The sequence below is a fragment of the Bos grunniens genome, chromosome 8 (assembly GCF_055505025.1).
Source record: "Bos grunniens cultivar Pamir isolate PY7600 chromosome 8, Bosgru_T2T1.0, whole genome shotgun sequence".
In the NCBI taxonomy this organism is placed as follows: Eukaryota; Metazoa; Chordata; class Mammalia; order Artiodactyla; family Bovidae; genus Bos; species Bos grunniens.
This window is the reverse complement of record NC_141172.1, coordinates 101,358,882-101,373,545: the sequence shown is the minus strand read 5'-3', so window position 1 is coordinate 101,373,545 and position 14,664 is coordinate 101,358,882. Positions and strand designations below refer to the sequence as shown.

General features: G+C 38.2%; 1 protein-coding gene across 5 annotated transcripts in view; it reads right to left on the bottom strand.

Moving 5' to 3' along the window:
* HSDL2 (hydroxysteroid dehydrogenase like 2) overlaps positions 1 to 14,664 on the bottom strand; it is a 60,711-nt gene that overhangs the window by 32,484 nt on the left and 13,563 nt on the right. For all 5 annotated transcript variants that reach the window (XM_086315984.1, XM_086315986.1, XM_086315981.1 and 2 more), the window contains exons 2-5: positions 10,761 to 10,924; positions 9,539 to 9,637; positions 2,881 to 2,995; positions 717 to 820 (exon numbers count right to left, since the gene is read on the bottom strand). In XM_086315984.1, the coding sequence (XP_086172110.1) occupies positions 717 to 820; positions 2,881 to 2,915 (139 nt within the window). In that variant the 5' untranslated portion in view covers positions 2,916 to 2,995; positions 9,539 to 9,637; positions 10,761 to 10,924. The remainder of the gene's footprint in view (positions 1 to 716; positions 821 to 2,880; positions 2,996 to 9,538; positions 9,638 to 10,760; positions 10,925 to 14,664) is intronic.

The window sequence follows — 14,664 nt, the reverse complement described above, 5'->3', positions numbered from 1 at the left end:
ACCTATGTCTCCTATGTCTCCTGTATTGCAGGTGGATTCTTTACCACTGAGATACTGGGGAAGGCCTGTTATTTAGCATACTCATCTTACATCATTAGGTGTGAAAAGTAAAGTAATTCATGGACAGTTTTTTTTTAAATTTTATTTTATATGAGTTTATCAACAATGCTGTGCTAGTTTTAGGTATACAGCAAAGTGATCCAGTTATGCGTATACACATATCCACTCCCTTCCAAATCCTTACCCATTTAGGCTGTCACACAATATTGAGCAGAGTTCCCTGATCCAGACAGCAGGCTGCTGTTGGCTATCCATTTAAAACATAGCAATGCATACATGTCAATCATGGTAGTCTTAATCAACTTTATTGAAGAATAAGTTATATACAGTAAAACACACCCACTGGTACTTGAGGGAGCTTTCCAGGATGGTGGATATCCATATCTTCATTTGAGTATTGGTTATTCAGGTGTATCTATTTGTCAAAACTCATCAGACTCAACCATTAACAACTATGCATTTTATTTAATGTAAATTATACCTCCATTTAAAAACTGACAGATAAAAGATTAAGAATCTACTTACCAAAATGCTACCAACTTCTGCAGAGAAAACTTAATGTTATCAGTATGTACAAACTGTGATTACATCATCAATACACTGATTTAATGTGAAACAGATTGACTAAACAAGTCATCCCCTCACCTACCACCTACCACAGTGCTGTTTGAACCACAGTGGATTCAGGTTCAGAGGTGGGCTGAGATTGAGGATATGAGCAACTTTACTCTTTTTCAAATAAGGAATGCATGCTTTAGATCTGAAAGCAAAAGAAAACACAAGTCAAACTGCTAGCTTTCTAACAGCTTCATTACTTTTTTAAATCATATGTTAAACTACTTCTACAGAGCAACTGAACTTGTTCAGTAATTTATAGGATACTTTTGTTGGCTTTTTTCCCATTTATCAAGAATGAAGATAGGAAAAGCAACTAATATTCATCCTTTGAAACTTTATATAATGGCCTGACAATATGATCTGCCTGATGAAAACAATCAAGTAAGTAGCACATTAGGCTTAAATCCAACTTAGATTATCTTCAACTACATCATTCCAAGTCAGACAGACCTGGGTTCAAAGTCTCCTTCTGCCCTTCATCGTGTGATCTGGGGCAGATACATAGAGTATTCCGATTCTCAGTTTTCTCATTTGCAAATGCTGGTAATACTTGCTACTATCTAGGACTGACCAAAGGATTAAAATGAGACAATATATATGAGGTACTTAGAACAGTACATATATTAAACATGAAATAAACAACTGAAATTATTAGTTTACACATTCTGATTTTTTTCATCTTGGTAGGTATGGTATTTCTACCACAAAGGAACTGTAAGTTAATAATATTAATTCTCAACACATTACCTAACTTAATTTGTGCCAACACACAATGCAATATTCCTTTGGGGGCAATTTTAGTTGTTTTTTTAAAAATCCCATTCAAAAAGATAGGTATTTTACAAAAGACACAGGTCCAATATTTTCAAATATTTAACTATTAAGCTATAATACACAGCTTAATAACATATTGTAGCTTACTAACTTCATAGTGTTTAGTTTTATTTCACATTCAATAACTTCTAGGACTTGAAACTAGTCCATTCTTCTTAAGTTAGTTTCTTTCTTATTAATGTACAAAATTCTTGTTACCATCTACAATGTCATTTTAAGTTTATAAACCAAATACAATTAATATCACTAAAGTAAAGGGTTTTTGTACATATTGTTTTTCCATTCCAGAGGTATTTCATAATTATGGGAGTGAGAAAGAAGGACAAACAACATTACCACTGATAGTCATTAGAACAGTGAAGCCGCACCTCAAAACACTGATAGGAAACAAACAACCTATTCCAAGCAATAAGACCATATTTCACACTCAAAGGAAAAAATTCATTTTATTTACATTATAAACATGAGCTTCTCCTTTGATCTATTAGACAAAACCTTTCCACCAGCACTTTGCTTGCCTAACCCTCAGCATCACTAACCCTAACCAGGTACATTTTCCATGGCAACATGCCCTATCTTACTCATTATACTGAAAACTCAGCGCCACACTTAGATACTAGTATCTTGAGCTTAATAAAGCAGCTAAGTTCACTGTGTGCTAGGCACTGCACTTCTTAGCTTTCACATGAATCATGTTATTTTGAGTGCTGTAAGCTCAAAGGCCTACAGGGCATTTGAATAAATGAATAAAGTGAGCTGGGTATAAGAAAGATCAACTGTTCAAAAATACAGTTGAGCCTTATTATAGAATCTCTATAAGCATGCATTTAACATGATACAAACACATATAATACTGGAGATGATAAGTTAAGTGTTAGTTGCTCAGTTGTGTCTGACTCTTTGCGACCCCATGGACTGTAGCCCTCCAGGCTTCTCAGCCCATGGAATTTTCCAGGCAAGAATACTGGGGTGGGTAGCCATTCCCTTCTACAGGGGATTTTCCCAACCTAGGGATCAAACCCAGGTCTTCTGCACTGCAGGTGGATTCTTTACCATCTGAACTATGAGGGAAGCCCATTGGAGATTATATGTTTAATTAAAACTTAGAAATACAAATAAGGATTGACTAGATTTCAAACTGATTGCTAACCTATTCAAATATGTTCACAACTAGTTCTCTGACAAAGCACTGCAACACTCATAGCCATTTTTTTCTTTTAAGTATTTATTTGGCCGCTCCGGGTATTAGCTGTATCACGTGGCATCTAGTTCCTGACCAGGGATCGAACCTGGACCTCCTGCATTAGGAGCAAGGAATCTTAGCTACTGGACCACCAGCAAAGTCTGTCCCACAGCTCTTCAACTTACGTAAGATAGGTGCCTCTGGTGTTGACGTTCATCATCAAATCCACTTTCTTCGTAGGTGTTTCCAATGTGTTGGTCAAGCTAATTGCACTGGCATTATTCACCAAAATATCAATTCCTGTTTTCAAATAATCAACTTCTTAGTAATGTCATTTAGACTTTACAACAGAAAGAAATAAACAATATTTATACAGTTGAATCCTGAGTTCACAAACACTTCTTTTAGATAATATGACTGACCAATTTCCCAGCGTAGGACTCAGTAGCTATGTCAAAACAGCACGCAAATGATTTTCACTGGCACTGTGAAGTCAGCCCATCATCAGGGCTCCACAGGAAACCACAAAGACGCTTAGTCCTCAGTAGTTTGTCGCTTCCGTCCTTATCTGTTCTCTTAATTCCTGATCTCTTAATTCCCTCTTTGTCTCCAAAACCTTAGGTCAACTTCCTTAAAGTTTTCCCTCCTCTCCAGCATCTTTCCAAGGTCTGCCTTCCTTCCAAGGACACTGGTCTCCCTTCTCCCTTTAAGGCCCTTACTTAAATGAAAGAACTCCTTTCTGGTCTTGGAACTGGGAAAGTAGAAATGACTCAGAGCTTCAATTCTAGGCAAATCATCAAAGTAGATAAACTTATACACAAAATAAATTAAATCTAGAATCATAATTATTTCTGCATATTCTATCTAGTCCTTATCCATATGTAACATTTATGGCTACAAGCTTAAATAATGTTAAATGAAAATGGTAAAATACAAAAGCATCTCAACACATTTTTGCACTTCTACATGGCCTTCATAATTCATTTTTTTTCAAACTAAAGTAACGTTGATTTGCAATGTCAATTTCTGATATACAGTAAAGTGACTCAGTTTTACATATATATACATTCTTTTTTATGTTCTTTTCCACTATGCTTTATCTCAGGATATTGAATATAGCTCCCTGAACTATACGGTTGGATCTCGTTGCTCATCCATTCTATATGTAATGGTTTGTACCTGCTGATACCAAACTCCCAGTCCTTCCCTCCCCACCCCTCTCCCACCTGGCAACCACAGGTCTGTTCTCTGTGTCTGTGCGTCTGTTTCTGTTTCATAGATAAGTTCATTTGTATCATATTTTAGATCCCACATATAAGTAATACTACAGGGTATGTCTCTTTCTGACTTACTTCATTTAGTATGATCATCTCTTGTTGCATCCACGTTGCTGCCAAAATTCTTTTTAAAGAACATTTAATATTTTGTCAAATAGATATATGACAACTTCTATTGCTGGGGTTAGACTGTTGCCATAAATGTCTTTTACTATTCTCTTGACTTTGCTTTGCCCCTCTCTCACATTGTGTGAATAATGGTTTAAATGAGGTTATTATGAGTGAGTGAGTGAGTGAGTGATAGTCGCTCAGTCATGTTCGACTCTGTGCGACCCCATGGACTGTAGCCCACCAAGCTCCTCTGTCTATGGAATTCTCCAGGCAAGAATACTGGAGTGGGTTGCCATTTTCTTCTCCAGGGGATCTTCCTGACACAGGAATAGAACATGGGTCTCTGAATTGCAGGCAGATTCTTTATCATCTGGGCCACCAGGGAAGCCTACTATTAAGGCATTTCTAAGTTTAAAGACAGGTCTTTAACTTTTCAGTTTTAAAACAGGTCTTTTACTTTTACTTGAAAAGTATTAGCAGATACATGCTTGACTTTATCTTATAATCCATAGACAATACATTAGAATATGTAATGAATTCATCCACCTTTCTAAAGGAATACCCGAGACTGAAGTAGCAATAAAATTACAAGTGACAATTAACAATCAGATGAAATAATTTAGATGAAGCTTTATCTCTCAAAGAAATGGGGACTGGGCAAGTGGTCAGAAAGGAGATACAATGTGCTTTTAACTTTGTAGGAAAAATAATGTTCAGTTCCATGTTGCTGAATATAGTTCTGTTTTTGCCAAATAAATCCTCTAGTGAGCCCCAAAGCAAATGAAAGTAGATGAGGACTGAAGCTACAGATTGTGCAAACTGGATCTGACTTGCCAATGATAAAGAAAAAAAACCTGGGTCCAATTAAGGGGTAACAAAATTTTTAGACTCAGATGAGCCAAATAAAAATATTAGGTTGGTGCAAAAGTAATTTAGGTTTTGCATTGTTGAACTCTGCCATTTGATATTGAAATACATTCTTAAATAAATGTGATTATGTTATATATCATTTTAATGCACATTTCTTGCTAATGAATTATTACTTGCTGCTTATTTTATATGTATTTTAGACTATGGAAATAATGTTAGACAAAAAGCAAAACTCAAGAGATTTTCTTATGTAAGTTCAAAATGGGTCATTAAGCAGCAGAGACAACTCACAACATCAACAATGCATTTGGCCCAGGAACTACTAATGAACGTTCAGTGCAGTGGTGGTACAAGAAGTTTTGCAAAGGAGATGAGAGCCTTGAAGATGAGGAGAGTAGTGGCCAACCATCAGAAGCTGACAATGACCAATTGAGAGGATAACTGAAGCTGGTCCTCTTACAACTACACGAGAAGTTACCCAAGAACTCAACAGACCATTCTGTGGTCATTTGGCAGTTGAAGCAAATTGGAAACATGAAAATGAAAAAGCTTGATAAGCAGGTGCCTCATGAGCTGACAGCAAATCAAAAAAAATCATTTAAGTGCTGTCTTCTCTTATTGTATGCAACAACAACAAACCATTTCTCAATTGGATTGTGACGTGACAAAAAGTGGAATTTATACAACAACTGGCCATGACCAGCTCAGTGGCTGAACCAAAAAGAAGCTCCAAAGCACTTCCCAAAGCCAAACCTGCACCAGAAGAAGGGTCATGGTCACTGTTTGGTGGTCTGCTACGAGCCTGGTTCACTACAGCTTTCTGAATCCCAGCGAAACCACTATATCTGAGAAATATGCTCAGCAAATTGATGAGATGCACAGAAAACTTCAATGACTGCAGCCAGCACAGGTCAACAGAAAAGGCCCAATTCTTCTTTACAACAACACCTGACTGCACTTAGCACAACCAACGTTTGAAAAGTTGAATGAACTGGGCTACAGAGTTTTCCCTCATCTGCCATAGTCACCTGTCCTCTAGCCAACTCTCACTTCTTCAAGCATCTCAACAACATTTTGCTGGGGAAATGCTTCTACAACCAACAAGATGAAGAAAATGCTTTCCCAGAGTTCGTTGAATCCCAAAGCATGGATTTTTATACTACAAGGATAAACAAACTTATTTCTTGTTGGCAAAATTGTGTTGACTGTAATGGTTCCTATTTTGATTAATAAAGATTCAGGGTCTGAAACCATAATTACTTCTGCACCAACCTAACAGATCAGGGATGGGACTTCCCTGGTGGTCCAGTGGTTAAGGTTCCAGGCTTCCAATGCAAAGGGCACAGGTTCAGTCCCTAGCTGGGGAACTAAGACTCCACATGCCACATGGTACAGCCAAAAAGAAAAATTTTTTTAATGAATCAGGGCACAATGGTGGGAAATGATACAGAATAAGAAGCATGTATGCCTGCTGCAGAAAAAAAGATGGCAGGAAATATTATATCTGTGGTTGATGAAATAGTGTAATCTACTCAAGGCGTAAAAACTATGAAGATGAAGGAAGGCAAGATGATAGGCAGTACTGTGTGGCAGAGGTCCCCAAGGGGCACAGGGAAAGCATCATCCACTGCTCAGGACTTTGTTAAGGATAATTCCCTGGCAGAGAGAAAAGTTAGGAGAAAGGTAAAGTCTTCTCTAAAAGGCAGACTTCAAAGGCCTACAAAACTCCAAACCACACCATAACAGCAGCAACCACAGCATGGAACTGAAACCAAACAAACCAAAAATAAAGGCTTGGAAGATCTAGAGGAAAAAAATACACAGAGAAGAAAAGAGCAGGCCTTGAATCATCTCATAAATGTGACATCCATCCTGATTAGGAGGTAGCAGCAGTTGAGTTGCTGAGCAGAGCTCACCAAAGAATTAAGATTCTGCATCATTACGCCAGAAAAGCAGAAGTTCATGGGCAAATGGAAAGCAAAATATTTTAAATACATCAACGTGGATCCTAAGGAGGAGGGAAGGAAATGTTAGGGAAGATTCCAAGAGAGGTAACTCCACCACCAATTTGCACTTTAGCAAGAAAACAGAAGTGTTTCAGATGCCCATCTCAACAACAGGAAGCAAAATACATTGGCAGATTTTCTTCCCCCAAAGATATGAAAAGTATATCTTCTCTTTTTTTAAAGTCTTCATTGAACTTCTTACCATACCTCTTGATTATGTTTTGGTTTTTTGGCTGCGAGGCATATGGAACCGTAGCTCCCTGACCAGGGATTGAACCTGCACTCCCTGCATTGGAAGGCAAAGTCCTAACCACTGGACGACCAGGGAAGTCCAAAGCATATCTTCTTGACTGAAGATTTCTACCAACTCAGCTAAGTTCCAGGATATGAATGCCAAATCAATTAATATGGATCAACTGGCTTCTGAAGAAACAAAAAACAAGATTTGCTTTGGTCCCTTTCATCTTCTCTGTCTGTTCCTGGGAAAGTAGATCACTTGATAGACAAAGCTGGATCAATCCCACACTGAAGATGCTGAAGGAATGATGCCGGGTTCAATGGAAGACAATCTAAGCCATGGTGGCTAAACCAATCGAGACCATCCATGCATCTGAGTGAAACTTCCTTGGCTGGGACAAAACAGAGTTAGGAAATTGGAGAGGAGAGATTTCTGGGCTTTAATTCTTCCAAGAAAGAGATTTCAGTTTGGCTCTTTAAATTCTCTGTGGCAACAACAGGAGAAGAAACAAACTTGTGAGATGCCAGCTACTCTGGAAGAGCCCCAACCTGGAAAGTGGAGGTCTTCACATTTTGACACTCAGGTGCATATTTTTGGACTATGCTGTCACTAATACACAATGTGTAACTCCTTCTGGATCCAGCTAGAATTCAAGATGGGAAGTTAAAAAGGAGGTGAATTCTGGGCTTATTATGGTATGGCCTTCAGTATCTATAGTTAATGTCCATCCTGACCCATTTCAGAGGTTTCTTGGGACAACACCAGACAACAACTGAACTGTTCATGTTCTCTAACAGAATTAGAGGACAGAAACTAAGACTGAGAAAGGACACAGACAAAGGTGGTAGCAGTCCTCCCCTACATTCTGATGATCTCCGTCTCCAGAAAGGATAAATTCACTCTCAGTTGACAGAACCAATGGATCAATGGAAAGAACTAAAACTGGATGAATACAGAGGAAGGAAAAGCTCTATTCTTCTACCCTTACCACCTTATCCCTTAATTCCTTCCTAAAAAGGAGTGGCTAAACTAATTAGGTTAAATCCTAATTGGCACTAATTGGTCACTTTTCCTAGTAGGTAGAAGTCTCACTTTCAAACTAATTAGGTAAAGTCCTAACTGGCACTAATTGGTCACTTTTCCTAGTAGGTAGAAGTTATTTTAGATAAAGGTCCCCCATTTGAATGTGGCTTCTTCTTCTTCCTTCATATTTTGGACCCTATCAGTAAGAAGAAGAAGGAAAAAAAAAAAAAAACACCCAGTAATTTTGCATTCTCTCTCGTCTTCTCTCAGGGGCATTCACATTACTTTGGGAAAGGTTGCCAGCCAGGGGTAAGATTTTGAATTTAAAGGAAGAGATCCCATTTGAGTCAAAGCTTTGTGCTCCAGTCCAGAAGAACATAGCACTCTCCATTAGCGGTTATAAGCATGAGACTTGCTAATAAAGCACTACCTTGTTCCCCAATATCCTCTGCATATACATACAGTCTCTGGAATAATATAAGGAGAGAATGGTAATGGTTTGGACAGGATTTGGACACAGCTAAATACCATGCTATAATACCATCAAAGTCTTAATTCAACTCCCAATACTTGCCTTCTAGGAGATTACGAATTAATTTGGGAAAAGAAAAAATACTAAGATCTGAAGTTTTACAAGAAGAGGACCAAAGGAATGTTCTACGAATTCAGAGAAAGAAAAATGTACATTTGTGATTACTTTGCATAGTTGGGAAATTGGCTTCATGAAGTAGATGAGATTTAAGCACAAATATTTCTAAAGAAAAAGAAGGGGTCATTTCAGGAAGGGTGGGAGGTGGAGGAGTGGTCATTGAGGAGCTTCAGGAATGGGATGAGAAAAGATGAAGAGACAAAATTAAGGTAAGGAAATGGAAGCAAACTCTTTTGGCTGGATTAGGGAGTTTACATAGGCATATAGAAAGAATATGGAGCCAAAACACATCTGTTAACATCAGAATGCGAAATGTCTTGAAAGCCAATAGGTAATCTGCACTTTACTCAATAAATATTAAAAAGTCATCAAATGATGGGTTACGTGAAAACAAGTGGATGCGATCTGGGGTATAGATGTATATGTTATGGTCAAGGTCTTAACTTTACGTTGGATGGGAGATTGGTTATATTAAAAATAATTTTTAACAATTATTCAGTTACTCATCAGATGGTTTTAAACTGTGCTTCTGTAGGAACAAATACTTATTTCTGGCTATACTCTGAAGACTTAAAGAATAAAAATATCAAAAGAAAGTTAAAAATTAAAGTGATAGTTATACCGATACTTTACCAATATTCAATAATTATCTCAGAATGAAGGCACTACCTCCAAATTTTTCCACTGCCTTCTCCACAGCACTGCTGATTTGCTCTTCATCTCTTACATCAACAATACATGGCAAGGCCTTTCCTCCAGCTGCTTTGACTACAGAGGATAAATAAAGATGCATTCAAATGTTAAAACTTTCATCGATACCACACCTCTGACATAAGTCAAAAGGAAAAAGTACCCCATTTTCAGAAAATCAGTATAAATAATGATGTCTTCCAACTACTAGCAACTCTGTCCTGCTGTAGGACAGACTGAATTCATAGCCATCTACAGACTAGCCAGGTCATCTCTATTTAAAAAACAAACAAAAAAGAGGGCAATTTTTAAAAATGCTATTAAAAAGAAATAAGGGGGGAAGGTAATTTAAAAGATGTTTACTATGGAAAATTTCTTAAAATGTACAAAAATATAAAGAATAGTATAATGAACTATCATGAATCCATTAACTATCTTCAATGATTGACCATGTTTTGCAGTAAATTTATCTACCACCAATTCTGTTTCGTTTTTTGCTGGTATGTTTCAAAACAAATCCCAGGCATCACTTCATTCATAATTGCTTCATATGTATTCCCTTTACATAACCACAGCACTATTAACATAACTAACAAAACGAGCATATCAGCTGAAGCTGAAGCCCTCACTCCTGGCACAGTGCCTTGAATATAAGCACTCAATAACTATTTGTGTTCCCTCGGCTCGGTAACAACCTAGAGGGGTAGGATGGGGTGGGAGACGGAAGGGAGGTTCAGGAGGGAGGGCACATATGTATATCTATGGCTGATTCATGATAATGTCTGGGAGAAACCAACACAGTATTGTAAAGCAATTATCCTTCAATTAAAAGTAAATAACTTTTTTAAAAGAAAAAAAGTAACTGTTTGTGACCTGAAAGTATTAAAATAATGACTTGCAAATTATGCAGAGAACAGGTAACATGGAGCGTTTTTTCATTCACACCATACACCTCTTAAATTCTTTCCTCTGCTTCTACTCTTCTGCTCTTTGCTCTCATCCAAGAACCACTGGCCTCATGACATATGATTTTTAACAGAAATCACTCCCATTACTTAAAAAAGCTAGGGAGAAAAATGATCCCCAAACACCACTCTAAGGTGACAAAATATTTCTTTAACCAGATAAAATTATTTATAGGATAGACTTCAGAAAGATATAATTAAACTTTCCAGCAAATTCTCGATTTACTGAAACATACTTTCTTCAGCAGCAGTATAGATGGTGCCTGGAAGTTTGGGGTGTGCCTGGGCAGTCTTCGCAGCAATGACTATGTTTGCTCCATCCTTGGCTGCTTTCAAAGCAATCGCTTTGCCAATGCCACGGCTTGCCCCTGTGATGAAGACAGTACATCCTGCTAACTTCCTACAACAGAACAAATATGGCCTTATTAGAAATCTCAAAGTTTCTATTTATTGATATCAGTACCAAAAACTCATGCACATATTCACAAAACATGTTTCCTCTTCTATCAAACTTTCTCTAAACCCTCCTCCTTCCCCATCTGATACCTGATTACTCCCATTGTATAATGATCTATAAATTATTATAACTGCAGTGGCCGGATTTGCTATGATTTTTGCAAACAAAATCTGCTCAAATGAGTAAATCTTAAAAAGAAATGAGGAATTAATGAACTACATGAACATTTATTTTTTTTCCCCACAGAAAAAGTGTTAAAGTTTTTTTTTGAAAAATTTGTAAAAGGACCTTACTTTTGAATGGTGGGATTATGAATAAATTTTATCATAGTCTTTATATTCTTCAGGGTTTTTCAGTTTTCTGCAATGAATACATACCACTTAAAAGGAATTACGTAAAAGCTAATAATTATTTAACAGATGCTCATCATTGCTTATAATAGCTAGAGTGGAAACAACTTAAATGTTCATCAGCTGATGAATGGATAAAGTAAAATGTGTTATATATAACTGATCACAGGGACTGTAGCCTTGTCTAACTCAATAACACTATGAGCCTTGCCATGCAGGGCCACCCAAGACGGATGGATCACGGTGGAGAAGATGTTCTGACAAAACGTGGTCCACTGGAGAAGGGAATGGCAAACCACTTCAGCATTCTTGCCTTGAGAACCCCATGAACAGTATGAAAAGGCAAAAAGATATGACACTGAAAGATGAACTCCCCAGGTCAGTAGGTGCCCAATATGTTACTGGAGGAGAGTAGAGAAATAACTCCAGAGAGAATGAAGAGATGGAGCCAAAGTAAAAATGATGCCCAGTTGTGGATGTGACTGGTGATGGAAGCAAGGTCCAGTGTTGTAAAGAGCAATATTGCATAGGAACCTGGAATGTTAGGTTCATTAATCAAGGCAAATTGGAAGTGGTCAAACAGGGGATGGCAAGAATGAACATGGACATTTTAGGAACTAGTGAACTAAAATGGACTGGAATGGGCAACTTTAACTCAGATGACCATTATGTCTACTACTGTGGGCAGGAATCCCTTAGAAGAAATGGAGTAGCCATCATAGTCAACAAAAAAGTCTGAAATGCAGTACTTGGGTGCAATCTCAAAAAACGACAGAATGATCTCTGTTCGTTTGCAAGACAAACCATTCAATATCACTGTAATCCAAGTCTATGCCCCAACCAGTAATGCTGAAGAAGCTGAAGTTGACTGGTTCTATGAAGACCTACAAGACCTTCTAGAACTAACACTCAAAAGGGATGTCCTTTTCATTATAGGGGACTGGAATGCAAAAGTAGGAAGTCAAGAGATACCTGGGGTAACAGGCAAATTTGGCCTTGGAGTACGAAATGAAGCAGGGCAAAGGCTAACAGAGTTTTGCCAAGACAATGCACTTCTTATAGGAAACATCCTCTTTAACAACACAAGAGAAGACTCTACACGCGGACATCACTATATGGTCAACAGAAAAATCAGACTGATTATATTCTTTGCAGCCAAAGATGGAGAAGCCTTATAAAGTCAGCAAAAACAAGACCAGGACCTGACTGTGGCTCAGATCATGAACTTGTTACTGCCAAATTCAGACTTAAATTGAAGAAAGTAGGGAAAACCTCTAGACTGATCATGTATGACCTAAACCAAATTCCTTATGATTATACAGTATAAGTAACAAATAGATTCAAGGAATTAGATCTGATAGACACAGTACCTAAAGAACTACAGACGGAGGTTTGTGACATTGTACAGGAGGCAGTGATCAAGACCATCCCCAAGAAAAAAAAGTGCAAAAAGGCAAAATGGTTGTCTATGGAGGCCTTACAAATAGCTGAGAAAAGAAGAGAAACTAAAGGCAAAGCAGAAAAGGAAAGATATACCCATCTGAATGCAGAGTTCCAAAGAACAGTAAGGAGAGATAAGAAAGCCAACGGTACCCCACTCCAGTACTCTTGCCTGGAAAATCCCATAGACAGAGGAGCCTGGTAGGCTGCAGTCCATGAGGTTGCTAAGAGTTGGACACGACTGAGCGACTTCACTTTCACTTTTCACTTTCACGCATTGGAGAAGGAAATGGCAACCCACTCCAGTGTTCTTGCCTGGAGAATCCCAGGGACGGGGGAGCCTAGTGGGAGGCCATCTATGGGGTTGCACAGACTCACACAACTGAAGCGACTTAGCAGCAGTGATCAATGCAAAGAAATAGAGGAAAACAATAGAATGGGAAAGACTAGAGATCTCTTTAAGAAAATGAGAGATACCAAGGGAACATTTCATGCAAAAATGGGCACAATAAAGGACAGAAATGGTATGGACCTAACAGAAGCATAAGTTATTAAGAAGAGGTGGAAACAATACACAGAACTATACAAAAAAAGAGCTTCATGACCCAGATAACCATGATGGTGTGATCAATGACCTAGAACCAGACACCCTGGAATGCGAAGTCAAGTGGGCCTTAGGAAGCATCACTACAAACAAAGCTACTGGAGGCGATGGAATTTCAGTTGAGCTATTTCAAATCCTAAAAGATGATGCTGTGAAAGTACCACATTCAATATGCCAGCAAATTTGGAAAACTCAGCAGTGGCCACAGGACTGGAAAAGGTCACTTTTCAATCCAATCCCAAAGAAAGGCAATGCCAAAGAATGTTCAAACTACTGCACAATTGCACTCATCTCACACGCTAGCAAAGTAATGCTCAAAATTCTCTCCAAGCCATGCTTCAACGGTATGTGAACCATGAAATTCCAGATGTTCAACCTGGATTTAGAAAAGGCAGAGGAGCCAGAGATCATATTGCCAACATCCGATGGATCATCGAAAAAGCAAGAGAGTTCCAGAAAAACATCTACTTCTGCTTTATTGACTACATCAAAGCCTTTGTCTGTGTGGATCACAACAGACTGTGGAAAATTCTTAAAGAGATGGGAATATCAGACCATCTTACCTGCCTCCTGAGAAATCTGTATGCAGGTCAAGAAGCAATAGTTAGAACTAGACACAGAACAACAGACTGGTTCCAAATCAAGAAAGGAGTACGTCAAGGCTGTATATTGTCACCCTGCTGATTTAACTTATATGCAAAGTACATCATGAGAAATGCTGGGCTGGATGAAGGACAAGCTGGAATCAAGAATGCTGGGAGAAATATCAATAATCTCAGATATGCAGATGACACCACCCTTATGGCAGAAAGTGAAGAACTAAAGAGTCTCTTGATGAAAGTGAAAGGGGAGAGTGAAAAAGTTGGCTTAAAACTCAATATTCAGAAAACTAAGATCATAACTTCCAGTCCCATCACTTCATGGAAGATAGATGGGGAAACAATGGAAACAGTGACAGACTTCATTTTGAGGGGTTCCAAAATCACTGATGGTGACTGCAGCCATGAAATTAAAAGATGTTTGCTCCTTGGAAGAAAAACTATGACCAACTTAGACAGCATATTAAGAAGCTGAGATATTACTCTGCCAACAAAGGTCTGTCTAGTCAGAGCTATGGTTTTTCCAGTAGTCATGTATGGATGTGAGAGTTGGATTATAAAGAAAGCTGAGTGCCGAAGAATTGATGCTTTTGAACTGTGGTGTTGGAGAAGACTCTTGAGAGTCCCTTGGACTGCAAGGAGATCCAACCAATCCATCCTAAAGGAAATCAGTCCTGAATATTCATTGGA